The 23,044-nt window shown below is 51.2% G+C and overlaps 9 protein-coding genes and 2 non-coding genes across 11 annotated transcripts; 1 reads left to right on the forward strand and 10 right to left on the reverse strand.

The window, feature by feature from the left end:
- Nucleotides 1-21: 21 nt before the first annotated feature.
- Nucleotides 22-6,221, reverse strand: BO70DRAFT_411153 (ECM29 family proteasome component; the record flags this gene model as incomplete). The annotated part of the gene is made up of 3 exons (XM_025547272.1): nt 990-6,221; nt 731-930; nt 22-556 (listed from the first exon to the last, which is right to left on the reverse strand). The coding sequence occupies exons 1-3, from the start codon at nt 5,892-5,894 to the stop codon at nt 22-24; spliced, it is 5,640 nt and encodes a 1,879-aa protein (XP_025397544.1). The 5' UTR covers nt 5,895-6,221.
- Nucleotides 6,222-7,186: 965 nt separating this feature from the next.
- BO70DRAFT_t223 lies at nt 7,187-7,272 on the reverse strand. Its single transcript has one exon. It is a non-coding gene; the product is annotated as a tRNA-Gln (tRNA).
- Nucleotides 7,273-8,546: 1,274 nt separating this feature from the next.
- BO70DRAFT_t222 lies at nt 8,547-8,632 on the reverse strand. The gene has a single exon. It is a non-coding gene; the product is annotated as a tRNA-Gln (tRNA).
- A 256-nt stretch (nt 8,633-8,888) lies between these two features.
- BO70DRAFT_90544 (uncharacterized protein) lies at nt 8,889-11,209 on the reverse strand. The gene is made up of 3 exons (XM_025548833.1): nt 10,738-11,209; nt 8,969-10,688; nt 8,889-8,918 (listed from the first exon to the last, which is right to left on the reverse strand). Exons 1-2 carry the CDS (start codon nt 10,925-10,927, stop codon nt 9,214-9,216), a joined length of 1,665 nt encoding a protein of 554 aa, XP_025397545.1. The 5' UTR covers nt 10,928-11,209; the 3' UTR covers nt 8,889-8,918; nt 8,969-9,213.
- BO70DRAFT_90535 (uncharacterized protein) lies at nt 11,105-12,038 on the reverse strand. The gene is made up of 3 exons (XM_025548832.1): nt 11,657-12,038; nt 11,497-11,599; nt 11,105-11,376 (listed from the first exon to the last, which is right to left on the reverse strand). Exons 1-3 carry the CDS (start codon nt 11,900-11,902, stop codon nt 11,282-11,284), a joined length of 444 nt encoding a protein of 147 aa, XP_025397546.1. The 5' UTR covers nt 11,903-12,038; the 3' UTR covers nt 11,105-11,281.
- On the reverse strand, nt 12,012-13,169 carry BO70DRAFT_411155 (CCDC90 family protein; the record flags this gene model as incomplete). Its single annotated transcript, XM_025547273.1, has 3 exons — nt 12,012-12,120; nt 12,179-12,512; nt 12,695-13,169. 3 exons carry the CDS (start codon nt 13,167-13,169, stop codon nt 12,063-12,065), a joined length of 867 nt encoding a protein of 288 aa, XP_025397547.1. The 3' UTR covers nt 12,012-12,062.
- Nucleotides 13,170-13,408: 239 nt separating this feature from the next.
- On the reverse strand, nt 13,409-15,825 carry BO70DRAFT_363745 (putative CTP synthase). The gene is made up of 8 exons (XM_025543647.1): nt 15,741-15,825; nt 15,519-15,654; nt 15,292-15,468; nt 15,128-15,231; nt 14,956-15,073; nt 14,817-14,901; nt 14,033-14,728; nt 13,409-13,955 (listed from the first exon to the last, which is right to left on the reverse strand). Exons 1-8 carry the CDS (start codon nt 15,763-15,765, stop codon nt 13,548-13,550), a joined length of 1,749 nt encoding a protein of 582 aa, XP_025397548.1. The 5' UTR covers nt 15,766-15,825; the 3' UTR covers nt 13,409-13,547.
- A 722-nt stretch (nt 15,826-16,547) lies between these two features.
- Nucleotides 16,548-18,072, reverse strand: sec53 (phosphomannomutase SEC53). Its single transcript, XM_025543648.1, has 5 exons — nt 17,822-18,072; nt 17,646-17,708; nt 17,279-17,595; nt 17,139-17,213; nt 16,548-17,066 (listed from the first exon to the last, which is right to left on the reverse strand). The coding sequence occupies exons 1-5, from the start codon at nt 17,924-17,926 to the stop codon at nt 16,817-16,819; spliced, it is 810 nt and encodes a 269-aa protein (XP_025397549.1). The 5' UTR covers nt 17,927-18,072; the 3' UTR covers nt 16,548-16,816.
- A 25-nt stretch (nt 18,073-18,097) lies between these two features.
- On the reverse strand, nt 18,098-19,377 carry BO70DRAFT_90626 (putative DnaJ chaperone (Caj1)). The gene is made up of 4 exons (XM_025548834.1): nt 19,271-19,377; nt 19,197-19,211; nt 19,079-19,139; nt 18,098-19,027 (listed from the first exon to the last, which is right to left on the reverse strand). The coding sequence occupies exons 1-4, from the start codon at nt 19,275-19,277 to the stop codon at nt 18,445-18,447; spliced, it is 666 nt and encodes a 221-aa protein (XP_025397550.1). The 5' UTR covers nt 19,278-19,377; the 3' UTR covers nt 18,098-18,444.
- Nucleotides 19,378-20,056: 679 nt separating this feature from the next.
- BO70DRAFT_90719 (uncharacterized protein) lies at nt 20,057-20,884 on the forward strand. Its single transcript, XM_025548835.1, has one exon. The coding sequence runs from the start codon at nt 20,181-20,183 to the stop codon at nt 20,655-20,657; it is 477 nt and encodes a 158-aa protein (XP_025397551.1). The 5' UTR covers nt 20,057-20,180; the 3' UTR covers nt 20,658-20,884.
- A 228-nt stretch (nt 20,885-21,112) lies between these two features.
- Nucleotides 21,113-22,451, reverse strand: BO70DRAFT_354169 (putative endoplasmic reticulum DnaJ domain protein Erj5; the record flags this gene model as incomplete). The annotated part of the gene is made up of 3 exons (XM_025541853.1): nt 21,113-22,167; nt 22,231-22,296; nt 22,379-22,451. The coding sequence occupies 3 exons, from the start codon at nt 22,449-22,451 to the stop codon at nt 21,113-21,115; spliced, it is 1,194 nt and encodes a 397-aa protein (XP_025397552.1).
- Nucleotides 22,452-23,044: the final 593 nt, after the last annotated feature.

Raw genomic sequence — 23,044 nt, forward strand, 5'->3', positions numbered from 1 at the left:
TGAGTCGATCGTATGTCACGGTCATGGAAGACTGGCCAGCGCCCGGTCGAGCACCTGGCGCACGGGTCCAGATCGTTCCCCTTCCCTCCAGGCCTTGATCGACCTCGCAACCGCCTCGTCGATTTGGAATCCAGTCTGCCTACAGAGGCCTACATACGAGACAGCCGCTTGGGCGCGTTCGTTTCGAATGGCCTCCACCGACGTGTCTATCTCGTGGGAGAACATCTCCCCTGCTAGCGCCGCCAAGGATTCCTGTGGCCCGCGTAGATCGGGTTCGCCACCCGGCTCCGACGCCCATACCCCTAACCGGTCGAACAATGCGCGGAGCTCCTTGTACAGAATGACCTGCACACTTCTGCCCCCATGGCCCATTGCCCGGTGTAAGACTGGCCTCGATGCTTCCAGGTGCCCGTGGATGTCTCGGGTTTGGTTAGCGCGTGCAATTTCAACATGCGGGCTGCAAGGGAACTCACTGCTTGCTGATGCATACGATGCAGGATTGAGGCATTGGAGCAGACATTTCACACACGCTGCTAACGTTTCATCCAGGATTTGTCTGCGGAGAAAAAAAAATCAGCAACCGGGGTAAATCGCTCTAGAGGGCCCCCCATTCCAAATTCACCCCAATTCCTCCCTTTCTGCCGCAGAACCGGCATCGATGAGACAGATCTTGGGTGTCTCATCAAAGGGGAAAGGGGGGAAAGGGAACGAGGAGAAGATCGGAACTTACTTTGGCTTCTGGCCCTTGTCCGAATCAATATCCATCGGGTCTCCTTGGTCTTCGATCTCATCCAACACCTTGATGACAATGTTCAGGGCGTCTGGCATGATGTCAAGGTCTTTGCGTGCTTGAGATACTCCGCCAAGGGCAACAAGAGCATGGGGACGATATGCGGGGTTATTCCGCTTTGCCTCTCGGATGGTAATACTCTTGAAACGACAATTAGGCCTCGCCCGTTCAGCGAAAGGGGCCGGCGCATGGAACATACCTTCATAGTCTCTCCAAACGCTGGCTTTTCATGCCACAGTTTCGTCGCCTGGCCTGAAAATTTCACAAAGGCCTCTAGGACAACCTCTTTGCCTTCCCATGTTTTCCCGGACAATGCCTTCTCCAACACGGGCCATATATACTCACTCGTAGTGAGGTCTATCTCAGAGTCCAAAGACACGATGGCCTTTGCAAGCCCCAGAGCTGCCGTATGCTTGATTGCCCAGCGGGCCGAGTCCAGGTTTTCGGCGACGAGATCCGTGATTTCCCTGATGTAGAGCGATACTGCACGGTTGCCACCCACATTTTCCTGCCATGTCTTCTCAAATATTTCTCGAACATGATCGTCCAAGTCACATCTCGACACGAACACAAATGGAAGTGCAGTAGCAGCGAATGCCATGAACCTGTCATTGGATAGCTTGGATGCAGCTTTCAAAATTTCAGCTGAGATGGCTCGCTGATTCGTGTCTTCCGCAGTCAAATATAGCGCTTTGGCATGTTCGATTGTCTTCAACACTCGACCATCGGATGCTAAGCGCAGGAGGTAACCTATTGATGTACAGTAGGATGCACTGACTGTGTCATTGCGATCAACTACATACTTGCTGAGGATCTGTATGAAACGGTCTGCAAAGGGCCGGAAAAGCATGGTTCGCATGCTCAGGAGTACCAGAACACGGCTGCAGCCCACTTTAGATGGAAGTCCAACAGCCGAGCGTAGCACATTTTCGAGTTTCATGGCAAATTCATCCATGCTCTGTTCATCCAACATGTCGATAAGGTATCGTTCAATCACTTCCATCATTGGGGACGTGCGAATGCTCGATAGCCTCATTTTATCGATCTCTTGACTTGTCAGTCCATACTTGTCGGCGTTGAGGTGAACATAGTTGACTGCTTGGGGCTCCAGAGAACTCAAAGAATTCAGGAACTGCTCCATTATGCGGGGAACATATGATCGCAAGGGCCCACCAGGGCTTTTCTTGATCATTTGGATTAGAGCTCCGATAGCGAATCCTTGAACCTCATCAACTCCGGACTCCATGCCCTTGTCGCTCAACAAGAACGGAATGGCGCTTTCCAGCATAGTTTCTGCTCGCTTATTGCTCGCATTGCTTGCTTCTAATGTGCGGATGATCGCGTTGGTCATGGTCTGGCAGAGCTTCAAGGCGGACGCTCGGACTGTCTCCTTGATATCATCCAAAAGCCTGAAGGCCTTGGTAAAGATCTCATCCATGTACTTCGCGTATCTGTCTGGCTGAAGGCCCTGGATCAAGTCTACTATAGCAGCACAACTTGCCTGGCGAACTCTCCATTCCCGGCCCGCTAACAAGCTTTTCAACAGGTCGTTCATTATATCATCGAAGTGGGCCTCAATCACTTCTGTGGGATTTTTGACCAAGGCTCGCCATATAGTAGTCATAGACCGCTGCACATTGGGATTTGGGTCGAACCGGTAGCGAAATAGTTTTGGATAGATCTTTGGGTTTTTTGCAAGATAGCCGTTGGCGCTAGAATCGGAGAATATGCTGCTGATGCCCATCTTGCTGAATGCCGCTCGGCTCGTCCAGAGGGCGTTATTCGAGGCCATGGACATGAATCGATACACGAGCGTCGGATCACCGGCTTCGGAGGCCAGGTTCATGATGTCTTTATATGTATTGACTGACGAGCCACCTCCGGTTGGTAGGGCCCCAGGTTCGAACAATTCAGTTTCCTCGTTCACCTTGCCACCTCCAAGAGTGGTATTATTTTCAGTAAACGAGTTGACCAAATCACGCACCAAATCGTCCTTCAGGTCTTGATCACCGATGTCGTAAACAAGACTTAAGCCTTGGGCGCCGGTCTCTTGGACCACCTCGTCTCGATCAACAAGTATTTTGCTGAATGAACTTTGGCACCTACGCAGACGGGCCTGCATCTGATGTAAATGACCGCAGTTTTTGACCAGACTGAGCAGCCAGATGGCAGAGGCCCTCTTGAGAGCCGGCTTCGATGCGCCACAATTAGCTATAATTGTGTCGCATACGTCAGCAAGCACATCATCCGATACTCTGGAGACTGGAGCCTCTTCGTCAACATCAAACTCCGGAATCAATGATTTGGAGCTCCAAGCCGCTGCAGCATTGCTCAGTGCCTCGCCGACAGTGAAATGAATTTCCGGGCTGCGAATTTCATGCAGAGCATATAGATCACTAAACAGAGTGCCTAGCCGTGAATTGTCGGTGACATCCTCGCGGAAAATGAAAGATAGATGTCCCAATGCCACTATGGCCACTTCACTTTCAGACTTTGCATCCCGAACAAGCGCTTCTCTGATTCTAGTCCACTCAGAATCCGAAAGCATTGAATGATTTAAAACACCGGATAGACTGAGCTGTCCGATCGCTACCTGTGCGGAACGTCGGAGGAGCGAATCGCGTGCGTTTTCGAGCATGTCACGGATAATGCTGACGAACTGATCCATAGGCCCATTGGGCACTTTGCTTATCATCTTGCGGAATGCAAGCCTGCCCAAAATATAGGATAATGCCAACACTGCCCCTCGAACCCTAAGTGCACCTTCTCCGACTGCGGAGTTCCATGACTTTATGCAATCCGAACACTCCATCATCAAGAACGTGAAGTCTTTCTCCGGAAGGGCAGGATGCGAGGCTAGAATTCCTATCGCACGTGCGGTGGCATTTTGTATCTCTTGGTCATTGCTCTTCAGGGGCGTTCTCAGAGCCAGCATCTGAGGGACCACCGACTGGACAATGTCATTTGAGGCCAAGGAGCAAATACTGACAAAGTGTGCTCCACATTGTTGTAAACTCCCCCGGGTTTCTTGAGCAAGGCCAGTCAAGGCACTCTGGAGGAACAAGACAACGGCTTCTTTATCGGTAGCTTGAATGTAACGTTTCAAAGCTTGAGCATGCTCGTTGGAGGTTAGCATCACATCTAGTCTGGTATCCCAGTCTTGATCCACTTCCTTGCTGTCCTCAGAGGCGGACACTGACTCCCAAAGCAATATATTGCGAAGGAAGGCTATGATGGCAGCGAATGCCTTTCTGTTAGGTCCCGCTAGTATTTCCGCAGCAGACAGTCCCTGCACTCCGTTCGAAGTTGTCGAGCCCAGTAAAAAGCGGGCCTGCTCGGAGAAAGTCGGGAATCTATGCCACGAGAGTTTATTGGTGGCCGATTTGTTTGTCTCCCTGCTGTAAGTAGGACTCAAAAGCCGGTACCAAAATGGATGCAAGCCTTTCTTGCCTTCCTCCAGAACCTCCTGTTGGTTTTCTAGCCCTCTCGCAATTGCCATGAGGTCAATCCAGCGGGCGACAACATCACAATACGGCAGAAACCTGTTAGCAAAACGTACAGCGGCATATTGAGGACCCCGGACAACATTGAACCCCGTCACTGGGTCCTCTTCTCCCGGATGGTTGCTCATCTGTCGAACGAGGAAAGGCCGCAGTTGTCCCTGGAAGTCTTTGTCCCAGCTATCGATTGAGGAATTAAGGATACTCCCCAAGGCTTGTTCAATGCTGACAAAGATCTGAGAGCTGGAATCATCGGAGCTCAATGAAGTAAACAACCACTGAATGAGTTCAAATCCCGAGAGGGTTTCCTGCCCATCGCGCACTTGAAAGTTGGCCTTGGGGACCATAATGCCGATGGTTTCGTATGCAAGGCCCCGTAAGCTCAGGTCTGTGGATGGGAGCCGCTGGCCGCTGGCTCCTGGGCTTGGCCATCCCTGAGATTGAATGAAGTCCCTTAGGCCTGTAATCAGCTTTGGCGCCATTTCTTCGAGGTCGGACGGAGAACCCATTCGGACTACCCATGTAGTAAAGTTGAAAATCTGGGTTCTCAACTTTGAGGCTTGTAACCCTTGGGAAGACCTTGCGGCTTCTGATAAAAGACCCTCTTCAATTACCTGAATCACTCGGGCGTCCTTTGTCGCGTTGATTGACTTCCCTAGATAGACTAGTAGTCTGGTCTGTAAAGCAGGACGCGCTGGAGGTGCGCCATCCGGCGTTCCAGCCCCAAAGTACAGATTATAGAGCTGCTGTACAGTAGCAGGTGCCTCGAGATCCGGAACGAATCTCTTCAAAATCTCGTCTCCGAGATCAGAGAGGCGAGAGTTTACATCCGCGGTCGCAATCAGAGCAGGTAAAAACCGCTCCGTATGACAAAAAGCGCCGCTTGCGAGAAACCTCAAAGCATTGACTTTCGTTTCAGTCAAATTCAAGCCACCGTCTGAAGATGGGTTCCATGTCTCAGTTGCGGGTGCGCCCCTATTCAAAAACGTATAGTCCGCAGGGGACAGCCCGGGACAGGTGGGGGAATTCCTGTCTGCGGGGGAAAGAAGCAGTAGACGCTCAAACCATGACGATAGGAACTGCGTGTCCCGGTCGGAAAGACCCAACCGAGCCTTCAGCTTCAGATCATCTTCACTATCCTTCGGCGGCAGCTTGAGTAAAGGCAAAAGCCGCAAAACCAAGTTGAACACGACCGCAGCTTGGTTGATCGATGTTCCGATCTCGGAAATTCCTTGGAGCAGGGGAAGCAAAATCTCAACTCTTGCGTCAGATCCCAAGCGATCAATACCCTGCTGGAGATATAGCAAATCAAAATGCCTGATAAGCTGAGACTTCTGCTCTTTGAATTGCTTCAGTAATGCTGCTACAGGCAGCTTGATGGACGGGGCTTGGACTCGAGTGTTGACGTGCTGGCACACTGCAATGACTTTATTGCGGACAGCAAGGCTTTCTGATCCCAGCTTCAGTAGCAGTGGAGGAAGATATGTTTTGAGGAGGGACTCAAGTTTGACATCTGTATCCGCCAGGGCAATTCGAAGCTCAACCTTGGATATTAGGCTCAACTCGCGAGCCTCGGAGCTTGTGGGCGTGGACTCTGAAGCCATGACAGATGTGAACTGGGAGATTTGAACAAACGGCCTTCCACATTGACCTAATATGGATGGTATGGGATGACACCAGTGCGAAGCATGGAGGATTTAAAGGAAAAGGGAAACCTCACTCCCTCAAGGCAGACGTTCCAACGTCATCTGCCAACCTGAGGCCACGATAACATCCCGATTTGGAACTGTTGGTATTAGTCATCATGTGCTGGTTGCTGAACTGACGGTACTAGGAATCTGTGGGTTACGCAGTACTCTGGAAATAGTACCTGTCCTGGTTACACTTATAATGTATCTAAATATGCAGTAGGTACTAAGATTTATCCCGTGCAACAATAGGCGATTCGCAAGTGGAATCATCCCAAAAATGGCGGGGTTGAGATAACTTTCCTCTGCCCAGGCCGGGCGGTCGGTCCCTCAATACTGTGGCGCGGTTGCTTGGTAAGGGGCAAGTTCTTCTTGCCCGATTGGGCACCTCCCTCCAAGCACCTCCAGACCCTCCTCTCCTTCCCCTTCTCTGTACCTAGCCAGTAGATGACACCACCACCACCACCATCATCATCATCATCATCATCTTAGCAATCCAATAAAGGGGGGTTGGGGATAGTTACAGAGTGCTGACGCTTCAACACCACCATTCTTTCGGTAATTTAGTATACGGGCACTCTTTTCCCGGTAAGGTAGTAAGTAGGTAGCACGTACGACGGTATCTTCTTCCGCCTCATCGTCAATCTGTTGATGCCGGACCTCGAGAGTCCCCTGCAAAATTGATTTGGGATTCAGCCCGTTCTACGAAATAATTGTCACCGATTCCGACATTCTTTGACCATTGTGCTCGCTCGCTTCAGGGATATATATCTTCCAATGGCTGGTTAAGTGACTCATGCCTGTGTATTGCATTCTCCAGCAACGGTCCCTAGAATAGGTCGGAACAGGGGGGCATAAGTGATTCCAAATGAGAAACCACGGAAGGACTCGTAGTGAATAAATAGCAACAGGCAAAGCAGGTCTATTACAGTCACCGCCCTGGCATTGTGACATGGGATTACTCAAGCGACCCTTGGTGCATTGCTGACACCACTTTCAACCATCTGGGCTTCGTCGAGACATACTCTCTCCACCAGGAAATTTGGACGTACGATGCGGAGGGGTAAAAGCATGGGAAGATTGGGGAAATTGGCATGTGGGTCAATCGTATGATTGGAGAAGAGAGACAAAAACTGTCTATGCAGGCTTCTCGGTTGGTAGAGATCCGATGGACGACAGTAAAGAAAAAGAGTACCAAAAAAAGAGAGAGGTCGTGCCCGGGTTCGAACCGGGGTTGCCGGAAATTATTATGACAAGTCAAAATCCGGAGGGATAACCACTACCCCACACAACCAAGTTGTTGAATGTTTCAGCCAAAATATGATAAATATCCTCATTATACGCCTGATTGCTGAATTCCACCCCTGAAACCTATTTATCATTGTCTTGCAATTAAACACTCCGAGCTGATTTATTTTTGATTTTTTTTTTTTCTAATCCATCTCTTTTAAGTGGTAAATAGCCTTCGCAGTCAAAACTATGCATATACATTCTTTACTTCATTTGGGTTATTGTCGCCTAGATCGTGCACTTGACATGTATCAAGCGGTCAAATGTGGTTTGTATTGAGGATTGACCAGCGAACCAAAAAAAAAAATAAAAATAAAAATAAAAAATAAAAAATAAAAGGTATTGCTGCTCCGGTAGGGGTAATAGACCAGGCGCAATGGCATACGGGTAAGAACAGGTAGATGGATAGGTTTGATAGTCTTTATTAGTACTGCGGAGTAAGGTGCTCGGGTAAATAGCTAGGGGGATATATAAATGAAGCTTCACTCCATACTCAACTAAGGAATAACTTATATAATACAGGCCATCTTGACCTTCGCCCGGGGTGAAACCAGTAATATTTTGCTAATATGAATATACGCGTAGCCAAGCAAATAAACCCTCATATAGTAATTTCAACCCGCTTTCCTACGTATGGCCAATCTAATCTGCCTGCCTGCGTAGTATCAACCTGCGGGCACGGAGTAAACAGGTGAACAAACCCCAGGATGCCTGGAATAATATTATTCCACCCCAGAACAGGCACCAGAACCCACCGTTGTTTCCATATATTATTCCAGAGCGAAGCTCTACATGTATAGCCTATAGGGTTAGAAACTCGAAACGGTTAAGATAATTATTGCTGATGTGAACTGTATCCATATAGCTGCCAGCGACTCGGAAAGAGCCCTATAGGGTGCCTGTAACAAAGTATACGGTAAGACTACGTAATTAACCAGTATTAAAAAAGCTGCGGAGTAGATGGATAGCTCCGACTCCGCTGTGCCGGGTCTCTAGGCCCGGGGCCGCCCTTATCAGTCACAGCACTTAGGAGGGCCGAGGGCAGGTCTGGGGGGCGCCTAGCTCCCTAGTTGTATACAAGAGGGCCGGTAAGTGAGGATTTAAAGGGCTGGTCAATCTATAGAGGGCTACACATCGAAAACAGGTGGACTTTACCTAAAAAAAGGGGGGGGGGGGGGGGGTTATTGATAATAGCAGGGAGGGACGTTAATAGTGTAATTCTGCAATTATTAGGCGCTTTATTTAACCTTCAAAATCACCCAACAAATGCAACAAAAAAGGTCGTGCCCGGGTTCGAACCGGGGTTGCCGGAAATTATTTTGACAAGTCAAAATCCGGAGGGATAACCACTACCCCACACAACCAAGTGATGATTTTGCAGCCATACTATGATTATATCATAGAAAGCAAAATTACGACCAGGCTCAATCAGGTTGTATAAAGGCAGTGCTGGGTCCCTGGGGCACCAGGGCACTGTTATCGGACGTGGGGTACGTGCTGGTAGTATCAACAAGTAAGGCTCACTTTAGACCCGGAAGATTCCGTTCCTCGGCCTCAGAGTCAAACAGCCTGATTGGATAATTTTACACTTTGACCCAAGTCCACCCTTGTATGGTACATGCACGTCATAAACACCCACTATTAGTAGTACTAGTCAGGGTAAGTGAGTGTTCCTGAGGTACCAGGTATGTACTACTTACTATTAATAGTACTATGTAAGGTACTCAGTACTAACCTTCACACCTCGCAATTTTGGCGGAGCACTGGATTCTGGAGACAACCGTGAGACATGTCTATGTTCCGCGGAGGGATACGGGGGTGTTTATGTGTTATTAGAGCTCATCCTGGAGGGTTACCGGCAAGTGACAATTCAGATCAATATTGATTGATAATGCTACTCCGATAAAGCGTCTGCAGAACCCTGGTCGAAGAGCTTTTCAACCGTTTAGCTAACTGTATCGTACACAACCGAGCCATTCACTGCATGGACGTCCCGGTGGTATGTCACCCCAGCAGCATTACTTTCAAAGAAGTCAGTCGTGTCACCAGTCGAGATCGAAACGTTAGTTGTAGACTCATAGAATGCCGTGCCCTTTTGCTCGGTGTGCAGGTCTAGTGGGCCAGAAGTGAGTGTAAAAGTCGAGACACCAAGCCCGCCGGTGGATTCGATATCCAATCCTCTGTGCATCCAGGCGCTGATTGTAAGCCCATCATCGGCCAGCAGGCCATACGTTTCATTCATGAATAGAGGATATTCAAAAATGACCTCACTGGAAGTCTTATTCCCGGTAAGCTGTGCGATCGAGAATTTCCCAAAGGTATGTTGAAGATTGCTTTGGCTCAGTCCTTCCTGGTTAATCAGCCCGTAATTGGAATATGACAGGTTTTGGCTCCACACGAATTCCGATGACTTCACTGTGAGGGTTCTCTCGGCCAGGATAGAGTATGTCAGCGTTTCGTTCACACCGGTGGAATCTTGGACAAGCTCTCGCGTGGCTGTGAACGTCGGCGCGGGCGCAATTACCTCCGGCGCCTGACCGCCTGCACTTGAATATGATGCCGATTCATCCAGATACAGGAAGATGGTCCCGGTTACCACCCAGTAAGAGCCAACGGTGTCAGAAAAGGTGACTTCCCCATCATCTGATACATCCAGACCGGTGATCTTGATTTCGAACGTATGAGTGCGATTATCAGTGAGCAAAGGCAGGAAGGGGGAGATGTCAATCTCGGGCTGTCGGAGATCAAAGGCGTCGATTCCAACAATGGGATGCCAGAATCCTGGTGCGACACCACCGGTGAAAATGATGGGGAATGGCCAGACTACACCAGCAAGAATTCCATCAATGTAGAGCTGGATCTCTCGGAAAGGAGAGTACCCGTAAAGTTCACCGTCAACGCTGTCGAATGACCATTCGTCGGAGGTGAATACATTAGACCACCAGAACTCTTCTGTCGATTGACCACAAGCAGAAATAGACACAACGGCACGGGATGTTGTCGGGGGGAATTGGTATTGCACTGTGGCATTGTCCGTTGGCAGCTCAAAGTCACTCGATGCATTCTGTGCCGACTTTCGTGCAGATATGGGAAGAATAGCATCTGGAGTCTTGACATTGCCCTCATAAGAGAAATACGCTGTCAGGGTGGTATTGTAGGACCCGGTATAGACATCAGTGACAATGTTTCCAAGGTCAAATATCAGCTTTTGTTTTTCTTTCCACAGTACGTTGAACTGGGACATGTCTTTGACATAAGTCCAGATAATTCCATTGCTCGTTGGCTCCGCGGTTGATGTCCGAAACACTTCGGTGTCTCCAAGATACATCAGTCCCAGCCTATCATACTGCGTTCCTCTAGAGGAAACGGTGAAATTGATTCGAACCGTATCGAAGTCGCACAGAGGGGGCTCGTAGAATCCTACTTCATATTAGCATGCATGGCAAGGTCGTGGGACATCTCTCCATACCTATGTATGGTTCGCCATAGCTCTCCCCGAACACATAGTCCATTAACAGCACTTCCTCATTACACGCAGAGCTACCAGAGCCTTCGGTGGGAACCGGCTGATACACCTGGAAGACCTCCTCCAAAGTAGCCCAAGCTGGGAGAAAGAGTAGGCCCCCAAGCCAGAGCGTGCGATACCAGGAAGCCATCATGGTTGCTATAGCCCGAAACAATAGTGTATGCGGGATCTTACTCGTTCTTATCAGGCTGCCTACTGTCCTGCAATGTGGTGTACTCGAAGTCGGCGATACACTAGATGCAGGGGGATGACGCGAGTCCGACCTGTATTGTCTCAAGCGGGTGTTGGTGTGTATAACAAAACACCCCGAGTGCTACCGCTAGGATCCAGTCGCGGATAGGCCTGATGTCCAGGAGTATTGCTAACAGAAGCTACTGTTAGTACTCGTCCCCTGGGTTGAGGACGGTATTTGTACTATGGAAAAGGAACTCGGGGAAAACGGCACAACGCATGATGCATGCTACGTCCGTGACTACTAACTAGTAAGTTAGTATGCGGGGCGCCTGGCCATAATTTCCGAGACGGAGATATTATCTATCCCAGTGGTAGAAGACCTCGCGGGGGTCATCGTAGACCGTCTATCTTCTGCGGTCAGTCGGACTTCGTGACGATATGGACGGGGTCATTGACGCAAAAGAAGAGCATGGGGCAGCAGGCGACCATTCACGGGCCAGGATGAATGTAGTAGTAGGGGAGACTAACTTGCTAGTGGAAGCAAGGATATGAGGGATGCAATGCATGCCCCTTGTTCCTGCCGCGTCCCGATGATGATGATGATAAGCTGCGCCAATGCGGGCAGGAACGGCTTCGCTCCACTAGCAGTATTTAGTACTCCTAGTCCTCCGTGGGAGCTCCGTCGTACCTGCACAGCCAGTCGGCCAATTGCATCCGATGGCGTTCTTTCCCCTCTCTTGGGCCGACGACGATAAGTGCATGCCGGTGACATGTTCATTTCCCTTATCAGCCGGGGGCCTGTCATTCTTGATTCTTCAGAGGACAGGACGCTTAGCCGAGTGGGTAGCCGAGCTAGTGCAGTACTTAGCGGTAAAAGATAACCACTAGTATCTGGTATCTTCGTGCTCCTAGCCGGTCTGTTGCGTGGTTTCATCCAGTGAGCCCATCCCACCCTGTATCTATCTATCTATTACGCCTCCTTCACATAACAAAATCAAAGATGCCGGCAGCCATGGGATCGCTAATGGAACACATGAAATATAAAGAAGAAAGAAAAGGAGGAAGGGGGGGGATTAATGGGCGCCGACAGCGGGTTACATAAAAAGACGCCAGGCACCAAGAATCATAGCAGCGGTACCGGTGCAGACACCCCTAATACATGTCAGCTTTGTACTCCATGGCGAGTCCGATCGAGTCCGATGCAACCTACATGAGCCATTGTAGCGTGGAAAACTTCACGGCCTCCACGCGCTCTCGTAAGCCAGCCACCTCTTGTTCAATCCGTGTTTCAGTCTCCTTTATACGCATTTCCTGTCCATTCGCTTCTTCCCGGATCCGACCTTTCTCGAGGTTTAGGTCAAGACGCACCGACGCTTGAGTGCGCCCGATCTCATCACGGAGACGGGAATTGAGTTTGGCGAGATCGGCGGCAATCTTCTCATGCGATGAGCGAGTTAGCTGCGCTTCGGTAGAGTCTGTGTTTAGGAGTTCGGAGCGGAGCTTGGCGAAGTCGACTTTCTGAGTGTAGGCGGATCTTTCGGTATCTGTTGTGGTGACGTCAGAAGGGGGCCTCAGAGGACAACACATGGCGCGGGCCTGTGGCTGGTTTTGACCTGTTTGGCATGGCTGAGGGAAATCAGACAGCAGCTGGCTTGGGTTTGTTGGCCAGTCCCAGCTCCCCCCAGTCACTGCGCTGCCCAGAGTATCGGGGGCATAGTCAGCTAACCTTCTCGAAGAACCATAGTCCGGGTCAAGTTCTGAATGGATTCCTGGATAACATCATCCAGAACCCTCATCATAGCAACGGCCTGTTCCTCGCTGAACCCTTCATTCTTCAATCGTCGAACAAACTTCAAGGTATCGAAATGGTGATCCCGCTGACGCGGAGCGGACGTGTGGAAGGCTCTCCGAGCATTGTATCGGATAGGGGTGCTAAGGGGCTCAGCGGCCTGGTGGCTCGATGGAGGGAACCGCCGTGCGATCACTGACGATGTGGATGCGCCAGTCCCTCGGGCAGCTATGGCGAGGCGTATGGAAGAGCAAGGTGAGAGACTCGGGGTGTGTAGTTGCCGTTGGCGTCTTGCTGGGAGAACGCTGGTCTGGAGAGAAGTGATGGTGGTGCGCGAGGAGGAGCCGTTCCAAGTGGTCAGATGGGGCAGGATGGAACGGGTCACCTCAGCCACAGACTTATGCGGCGCCATTATGCGTAACAGGTTGGTTGGTTGGCCAGCGTTCATTTTCTCTCTCAGATGGCAGATGATGGCCCGCAAGTGCCCGATGACTAACACGCGCCTCTCCGCCTGCACGCTACGGAGTAGGCAACCGCGCATAACTATCAGCAATCAATTACCAACGGATGGTTTAAGATATGTTCCTTTCAGCGGCCTTCGGCAGCAGGGGGGTTCTACACGGAAAAAAGACAATTGTTCCCTCTTACACTGTTGCGGCGCGTATCAGAAGCTGGCCAAACCATTAAACATGTCGACTATTCCTCACCAGGTACATTAGTTTTTTTTCTTGCTCTCTATATATGAACCTTCCCTTCCTTGAACTCCAGCAGGCCCTCATGGGGTTTCAATCTATTGCTTTGATCTCGCAAGGCTGCGCTGACCCTGGTTGATGGCCTCCGTGACCTCTTCCAAACACCCGGCGGCGGCGGCAAAGAAACCCAAGAATGCCTTGCTCGGGCCCAGTACGCGACTGAGGTATTCGGGGTGGAACTGCACACCCACGAACCAGGGGTGGTCACGGATCTCAATGATTTCCATGCGCTCACCCTTGACGTCCTTGCCAATGAAAGACAACCCAGCCTTCTCGAGCTGGTCAACCATGTCTGGGTTGACCTCGTATCTGTGACGGTGACGCTCCTCGATCTGCGACGTCGAGGGTCCATAAAGCGCCCGTAGTCGCGACCACTCAGTGCCCTTCTGGAAAATACATGGGTGCTTGCCCAAGCGCATGGTACCGCCGAGCTTGTCCTTGTCAACCTAGTTTTGATCCGTTAGCAGTAGTCTTCAGAGTGGAAGGAAGCCCTGGCAATTTTTGAGCCAGATTGGGGACGCACCTCGGGCATGTAAACAATTGCGTGGTTCTTAGCCTGGGGGTGGAGCTCCTCGCTACCAACATCCTCAATGCCAACGACATTGCGGGCGAATTCGATGACAGCGAGCTGCATACCAAGGCAAACGCCCAAGAAGGGCTTCTTTTTGGTGCGCGCCCATGTGATAGCCTTGATCATTCCAGTGGTGGCCCGAGTACCGAAAGCACCAGGAACCAGCACACCATCGGCCGTGCAGACAGCATGCCAAGCCTTGTGGAACTCAGCCGGCGAGTTCTCAAAAGTCTCGTCCTCGAGATGCCCTGCGTCCACCCAAACGACCTCAATCTTCTTATGACAGAACATAGCTGCGTGCTCGAGCGCTTTAGAAACGCTAATATAAGCATCCTTGAGTGAGATGTATTTGCCAACAAGTGCGATTGACACGGTATCATGGAGATAGTCCTGGCCGCGAGCAAGGTCGACCCAGTCCATCCACATACGGTTGCCGCGTTCGAGCCGGTCGGGGGGGCGTTGGATAGTCTGAAGGTTGAGGAGATCAGTGATCGTGGTGATGAGCTTCTGTTTTTCGAGAAGCAGCGGCACGTGGTACGTTGTCGTCACGTTATGGACGGCGATAACCTGGTTTGCCTCCATGGAGCACATATTGGCGATCTTCTGGATGGTACCCTCCTCCAACGGCTGCTCGCAGCGGCAGGCAATCTTAAGAGATTGGTCAGCTTAAAGAGTCAAAGAATCCCAGAACTGAGATCTTCCAACAATGAACAAGATAAGCTGGATAAAAGCATACCAGGTCTGGGTTCAGGCCAGCGCTTCGAACATCACTGATGGCCCTTTGAGTCGGCTTCGTCTTTTGCTCGCCACCGGGTCCTGGCCTAACCTGCTGTCAGTCTGGATCAATGATTCGGGGTTATGGGCCAAGAGCTTACGGCACAACGGGCACATATGACACATGGATCTGGATAAAGTTGCCCTTACCGGCCCGCCTCTGGAGCTGACTGATAGCGTGGATGAACGGAGCACTCTCAATATCTCCCACCGTACCACCTTACTGAACGTGAGCTAGTAGTCCTGTCGCATACAGGTTATATCCGCACTTACCCAGCTCAATAATGCACACATCCGGCTCGGCCCGGGACTCGTCAACGGGGATCTTGGCAACCCGCTCAATCCAATCCTGTATGGCGTTGGTGACATGAGGAACGCTATTGAGAGTCAGAAACCCAATTGTCGAGTTCCGTCAATACCAATTCTGCAGCACCTACACCTGAACGGTTTTGCCGAGATAATGGCCGATGCGCTCCCTCTCAATGACGTGCTGGTAGATCTTGCCGGTTGTGATGTTGTGATCGCGGGAGAGCGTGGTCAGAAGATAACGCTCGTAGTTACCGAGATCGAGATCCATCTCGCCGCCGTCGTCCGTCACGTAGACCTCGCCGTGCCTAGAACGATCAGTGAACGGGTCGATGGAAACCGGGGCGCGGGCACTGACTCGGTCGGTGACATGGTTCCCGCATCGATGTTGATGTAGGGGTCAATCTTGATGCTAGTGACCGTGAGACCAGTGGTCTTGAGGAGCAGACCGGTGCTGGAGGCAATAATGCCCTTGCCCACACCGGAGATGACACCTAGGATTTGCCCCTCATTAGCCTTCTACTCGCAATGGGTAGGCGCCAAACCAGTCAATTCAAAAAGACGTGACAGATAGACTCACCTCCAGAAACCAGAACGTACTTCATCTTGACGTTAGCGACCGACCAAAGAAATTGCGGTAGCTAAAGTACGTGAACGAGGAGTTGGCGACGGCAGAAAGTAGAAGAAAATGCCGATGCGGTGAACGCGGTGAAAAAAAGTTCGTGTCATACGCTAAGCGCCGTCGGTGGGGCGATCATGTGAACGCGGGTCTCAAGTACCTTATATGGGCTGCGGCTTCAACGGTTCCAACCCGGCCCAAGGTCAAGCTTGCACTTGCCGGGCTTTTTCCAGGAGCCCTTACTGGTCGAAAGGTAGCCCGTTCGTGGGGGCGCTGATTACTATGCCCAGGTTACCATCAGGCATATTACTAGGGACCGTAGGCATCAACAGCCATACGCGATGATGCTGTAAATGAAGTCACAGAGCTGTTAGACAACTCTAATTGTCGGATGATACGACCCGGCGGAACCAAATCCCTGTAGGAACTAGGAAGAGCTGTGAGTCAAACTAACCCCTGACACCAGAACGACACCGTAGATGAACCAACCGCGTGGATAGATGGCTCCTGGCAGCCTAACTCCGGGCAGCCTAACTCTAGGCGGCAGCCTGGCGCCTGGGGCCAAACCATGTTCCTTAGATCCATGATGATTCGATGGATAGATATCTCAGCCAAGTGAGCAATACTCCCGCTGGATCTTGGATACAAGAAATGGCATGAAATTCCCTACAATCCAACTGTGTCCGTAATCTTGCAGGGTGTCCCACCCCGAGGATTAGCAAATATATACACATCAGGAGGAATGCACCCCAATGGAAAAGCGAAGAGCTCCATTCTAAGTCAAGAAAATAAAACCGTATTTTTATGGCCAAAAATGATACCGTGGAATTAGATAAACATGAGGACAAAAATATACCCCATGCCGGAGATCAACAGAAATATGCAAAATGTTGTTTGCCGTTTGGTCTCTAGAAAATGCCCATCCTCAGGGCAAGTTGTTAGTAGCATGGAGCGTGGATAATTGACTACCCAGTCCGGACGAATTTTCCCAGAAAAAGCAAATAAGGTGGGTTGAGAGGCTTTAAGATTGTGATTTTCTATAGCTTGAAAAGCTCCTTCAGCTGTTTGATGGTGTCATCGGGGTCCTCGACCGAGTGACCAATCGTCCTAGGATCGACGTAAATCTCATAGTCGTTGCCTCCAGGGAACGTCTTATCTCCAAAAAAATGGATCGTCTTGTAGTCAATACCCGTGATCTCCTTTTCAGCCTCGACATGCTGCAAGCAGTAGGTCTTGTCCCAGCCTGTTGGAAAGACATCGAACGAGATCTCACCGCCAATAGAGTAGCTATCCAGACGTGTCATTAGCTCTATGCCCTACGTGTAGCTCTCGCGGCCGGCATTACTTTCCATGACTTACCTAAGACCATAGTCGGGGAACTCTTTCTTGAGCGCATCCACAAGGTCCCTTCGGATGTTGTGCACCTTGTCATATCTGACCACAGCGTCAGTCAATGGAGTTGGAATCGAAGTTGGCTCAACATTAGCATGAATACATACGCTTCAAACTCCCTTCTTTCGTCGCCGCTGGCGTTTCTCCCAATGGGACTGATGTTGATCATGCCATTACGGAACTCGATGAAGGTACCGCGCTTCTTAGGGAGCTCCAGGTTTCCCATGTATTTGAGGGTAAAATTAACCAGCTTCTGGTATTTCTCCTCTCCCAACCATTGAATGAAACTGTTGCTAACCAGAGGCTCGCCCAAGCGGAAAGCGATCAGGCCGTTTTCAGCAAAGCAGAAATCGAAGAGGGAGGTGACGTTGATCGAAGAAGTTCCGAGTTGTTCTTGCTGCTTGGGAAGATTCGAACCGCCAACCTAGGGATTATGAGACCGTGTCCTATCCTGATTGAATGCAAATGACTAACAAATCCAATGGCGCACTTGTGACGAAGCTGGGAGAGGATCGAGAGCATCTCCGCTGTGACGGTCTAGAATCCAAGGACAAGGGATGATCAGTCAGCCTCTATTCGTAGATGAGGAGCAGAGCAAGATCGGAACGAAGATTAAAAGGGCTGGCAGTCAGGACATGGGAACGGCTCACTCCTCTAGCAGGCGTCAATGTCTTGTCGACATCAAAGAGACAAATTGTGCCCTTCAAGGGACGGTCCTGCAGGGCAGGATACACACTGGCTGCTTCGGTGGCCATGATGAAAAAGATATGTTCAAGGAGAGTCAAGGGAAAAGGCAGAGGTAACTCAAATGCGACACGAATGGACGGGCAACGGAGTACTCGGATCGAGTAAGTACTCTGCGGAGTAATTTATGGTTATATCTCTCCTCAGGGGAGGAACGTGTCCCGACCGCATGCGGTGAGCTGGAGGGACGGCGGGGTTCCAGGCCAATATTCGGGCCTATCTGTTTTGGGCTGTGGCACTCACGGCCAGGCCCGAAGGCGGTCAAGTCAGATTGGAAGGTCATCCGCGCGTGGGGTTGGATCGCTTATCGATAACTGGGAAACCAACTCTACCACCGTTACACACAACGCGCGAACAAAGTATCTACTAGATACAGCTTGGATGTCAATCTTGTCCCGGCCAAAACAATGCCTGGTCAATGATTTGACAGAGGGCCATGATGTTGCAGCCACATTCCAATTAAAAACTCTATTATATCAGATCAAAGCCACAACGAACTAACCCGACCTTCCTCGCCACGGCAGCGGTCTCAACGGCCCATGGTGGATTGGAAAACCTTGGCTGCTAGCTCACTCAGTAATCGGGCGCGGTCCTGGTAGGGAAGTTGAAGGAAGACATCGTAGACGCTCTTTCCTTTGGCATCCCGGACTGCTCCCAGGCGGTTACCGGCGACAGCACCAGCCAATGCTCCAGGAGCGTTGGCTACAATGAAACCGAGCGCACCACCACTGATGCCACCCACAACGGACCAGAAGCGAGAGGTTGGATGTGTGCGACTTTGGCCATCGGCATCCGTGTCTTCGCTAGCAAGACCCTCTTCGCGTAGCATCTCTTCAAACATCGACCCAAACTGGTCGGATGCACGCTGTTCGCTATCAGCAGAGCCGAAGCCGAAATTAGACCATGGAAACCCTCCAGCGCCTCCTTGGGGCATCTCCTGGTCTTGCTCCTCTTCTACTCCCTCCGCCATTCTCCGTGCATCATACTCGCGTCGACGTGATGCGTCCGAAAGGGTGTAGTAGGCATCGTTGATCTCCTGGAACTTGCGCGTCCGGGCTGGTCTCTCCGGGGAATCGGCAGGAACCCGATCGGGATGGGACTTCAGGGATTCTCTGCGCCGTTCAACAGCCAATCAATGGAGGGGCTGGGGGATATGTGCATACCGTTTGTACGCACTCCGAATCTCTTGTTGATTTGCGCTAGGAGACACTCCTAAAACCTTGTCTATATTTTTCTACAGTCAGTCCAGAGTCCCCACCGGTCCTCGATATGGGAAGTCACAGTAGTCCCGCTGTTCTGTTCACATCCTGTTAACTCGGTCCATAGAATAGCAAGACGAGCGTGTGCATACTTACTTGGCATAGCTGTGTATTTCCTGTAAGGTGAAAAAAATTGTGTCTTCTTCCTGGTGTGACTGTATCACCGGTAGTAGTTAAGTAGGTAGGTAGGCAGGTGGGTAAAAGAAGCACAGTTACTTACTGGAGGGGTTCCGCCCGGGTGATGACGTCGCAACACGACCTTTCCGGCCTTAGGCGATCTACGTACAGCCACTGAAGCTTACCTCAGACCTTACCTAATAATCCCCCGTGACGGGAAGCCCCTGAGGCCTGAGCAGCAGCCAGCCACTCAGGAAGCTCCTCCCACTTGCAGGGTACGCCGTACGAGGGATTGTTTTCAGCTTCGGCCCCTGTACTTAGTGTGTACGGAGTAAGTCGTCGTAATACTATTTAGATTGAGGAAGGGGGGTCTCACCTCATCTTCCCCTTGATTTTGCTTGCCTGCTGCCACTTGCATGCTTTCAATTGATTGCTCAGGAAACCTGAGAACCATTGCTGCTCCTAAGTCTATCTTATTTGGATTCCATTCTCAATTCACAAGCTACCACCCCGCACACTCTCTACTCCTCCGTACAGGTACATACAGTACATACTATCTCCTTACTACTGCTATCTACCGCGTGGAAACCTGCCTAGCAGTGGAGCCAGTCAATGCGGCAAGGAGGCTGGATCCGAAATAATTGTGTGCATCTGCAGCATAGCACGGCTCCGCAATACTGCTCCCTACCGGTAGTCCTGTGTGCACTTGCGTTTTGCGTGCCTTAGCAGCCCACAGTACGTTTGGAGGGGTCGACTTCCCTCGTGCTTTCGATCCTCGGTTTCAGGGACATCAATCATATCATCCCTTTGTCCTTGCGCTGCATCACCACCGGTGGCTCAATTTCCTGGACCCAGCGTCAAGGTACCTCACGCAGTGAATCCAATCAAGATGGGCTGGTTTCCGTTTGATAGAAAACCCTCATCCTCGTCTTCCCACCACCATACCCGTCGACGTTCTTCTCCTTCCGGCCGATCCACTTATTCAAACCAGCGCGCCCGCCACTCTGCTCCGTCACTGTTCAGTATGAATGGCGGTGGCAGCCGCGTGGGGAGGTCCAGCCCGTCGGTATTCTCCTCATCGTCGTCGCGACGTGCGCGGCCCCGATCAGGCTTTGTGCAGCGCGTGGTCCACTCCATCAAACGTCTGCTCCGCGATATCTATGACTACGCTCGTCGCAACCCGATGAAGGTTATGATGCTGGTGGTCATACCGCTTCTCACGAGTGGTGTCCTGCAGAAGCTACTCGCCTTGATTGGTATCCGTCTGCCAAAGAATCTCTTTGGTGGGAATTCTCCGAGGTCCGGTGGCAACGGTCTGTCAGACAATCTCCATGGACTCATGAACATTGCGAAGATGATGATGTAGAGGCACTCGGGCTTCATTCTCACTGAACTGAGAATGATATCAATCAGATATATGTCTGCTACTTCCCCCGCGCCCCGGCATCACGCGTGGGAGAAGTGGCGTGGAACAGTCCAACAGAATAGAGACGATGACGATGACGATATATATATGAAGACGATGATATGATGTGAATTTGGCTTGGTATTCTTTCATTGGTTCCTGTGTTATTGTATTTGGTTATTGATTTTTGTGAGTCGTGGCTGGAAATTTTGAAATACGAGACGCGATGCTGTCGCCAATGCTTTTAGAATGGTCGGACACTCTTTGCGATATCCGCAATTTTCGGGAAATAGACAGACGCCGAACCAAACACTAGTATTTATACATTTACTTTTGCAAGACTTTCGACAAAAGAGCGAAAGATGGGAGAGAATATTGCGTACAAAATGAGGCCACCACCCGCCACATCACCTGATTCAGGACCGTTGGGAGCGCCTTCCTTTCCTCTTGGAGGATCCAGCCTTCGACGTCGCCGTGGAGCTGGTGGTGGCTTCAACCGGCTGTTCCACAACATCGGACTCCTCGCTCGCGTCAACATCCTCGTCGTCTGGGATGGTAGAGGAGCCAAGCACCCTACCCACAGACTTATGGTAAAACCAAACCGGGATGCGGAACACCATCGTGTCGCTGATTCTGGGACGCTGAATCTCCTCAATGTCTAGCAAGAATTCCTGGCGTTCTCCATCTTCATTTTCCTCCTCCAGGAACACGTTGCCAACCGAGTCGACAATCAGGACCTTTCCGTTCTCCGCGACAACCCGCTTCCTTTCCCCAGTAGGTTCCACAGTCTCAGAGGTGGGTGTTGCAGTCCCCGAGGCACGAGAAGTCGCCCGGGGTCCCTTCTTGCCCTCCTTGCGGTTTTCCCTGTCCATCATGCGCTTCTGGCGACGGTTCATGGGCATAGCGGCTGCTTCTGGTTCCGGGGCCGGGGCCGGGGCAGGGGCCGGGGCGCTGTCAAGTCCAGGAATGCCCCGGACACCCGTCTCATCGCCCCAGGCGGCTCTCCGGGCCTGACGGATGTACCGATCGACAAACTCGCGTTGACGCTTCCAGCTAAGGACCAGAGCGGCGTAGTGTGCGCCACCACCGAAGACCAAAAACAGCCCAACAAGGACAGAGCCCAAACCGGGTCGGAGGCGCGAATAGTAGTATCCAGTCCCCTTCCACTTCGGGAATCCATTCTTCAGGAAATGGTCGTAGCGCTCACGGGCCGGGCCACGTAGGATATTCACAACCGTGTTCAGGCGGGCATACCTTTCATGGGCATCCTTCACGGCCGCAGAAATTTCCCGCTGGGAAGGGCCTTGGTTGACATGGACGCCCGACTGGGAGGATTTGGACCGAGACTTGTCCTTGGAGCTGTTGGCGATGAAGGTGCGCTTGACTTTATCGGGGTGCAAGAGCTTTGACTTCTTGCGATAGGCCTTGTTAAGTTCGTCTTGGTTTGCGTTGGATTGGACGCCTAGGAAATCTGACCAAGGGAGACAGATCAATATCCGCCATTCGATGTGGTGTTAAGGGGGAGGCGACCTACCGTAGAAAGTCACATTGGCACCCTCGGCGGTGGTGACTTCGTCGTGAATACGGAAGATCTCATAATCTGGGGAGATAGTCGTGAGCTTAGTCGGGGCCAGCCATATTGCCAATGGGGAAAGAAAGAAAAAAAAAAGACGGCGACTTACCCTCTTTAGACCAGGCCGCAGCCAGAGCAATCAGGGCTGCGAACAAGAGCAGACGGAGAGTGAAGGCCTTCATTTCGAAACCAGGGAGCGGTCAAGCCGCTGGACCCAGAGAGAGACAGAGAAGAGGGGATGAGGAAGTGGGGGGTCAATTGCACAAATGGGCTATATGTTCCTGTTCCTGGGCCTATTCATTCATCGCGAGGGTTGTTATTATTCTGGCGTGCGAAACGATAGGTGAAATCCTCAGGCGACGATACCCGTAGCTATGATCTGTCATCAGGCATAAAAGAGGCGGTGACCCGGGCCCGGGCGGTATTACCGATATTACGATACGAGGCGAAGAGCCGATGGAGTGAGTCTGGGCTCACCGCCCGATCCGGTATGCAAAATACAACCCTGGCGGTACCGACGTAATATCTGTATACGGGTCCACTGCCCGAGTCTCCAAATCCGGGCTGCAGGCGCACGACGTGGACCAATGATGGGGAACAAGGTCCATCTGTGAGGAGAACACGAGGAGAAGAGACGTGATTGATACCTGATGTGTGCAGAAGCGGCTATCCAGCTCAGAAGGCTGGAGGGGAAGGAGGACAAGTAAGTAAGTACTAGGTCGCCAGAGAGAGCTGGGTTTAAATTCCAGCAGCCCCCCCCGGGGTCTGTCTACCT

The sequence above is a fragment of the Aspergillus heteromorphus genome (genome assembly GCF_003184545.1).
Source record: "Aspergillus heteromorphus CBS 117.55 chromosome Unknown BO70scaffold_20, whole genome shotgun sequence".
Taxonomy (NCBI): Eukaryota; Fungi; Ascomycota; class Eurotiomycetes; order Eurotiales; family Aspergillaceae; genus Aspergillus; species Aspergillus heteromorphus.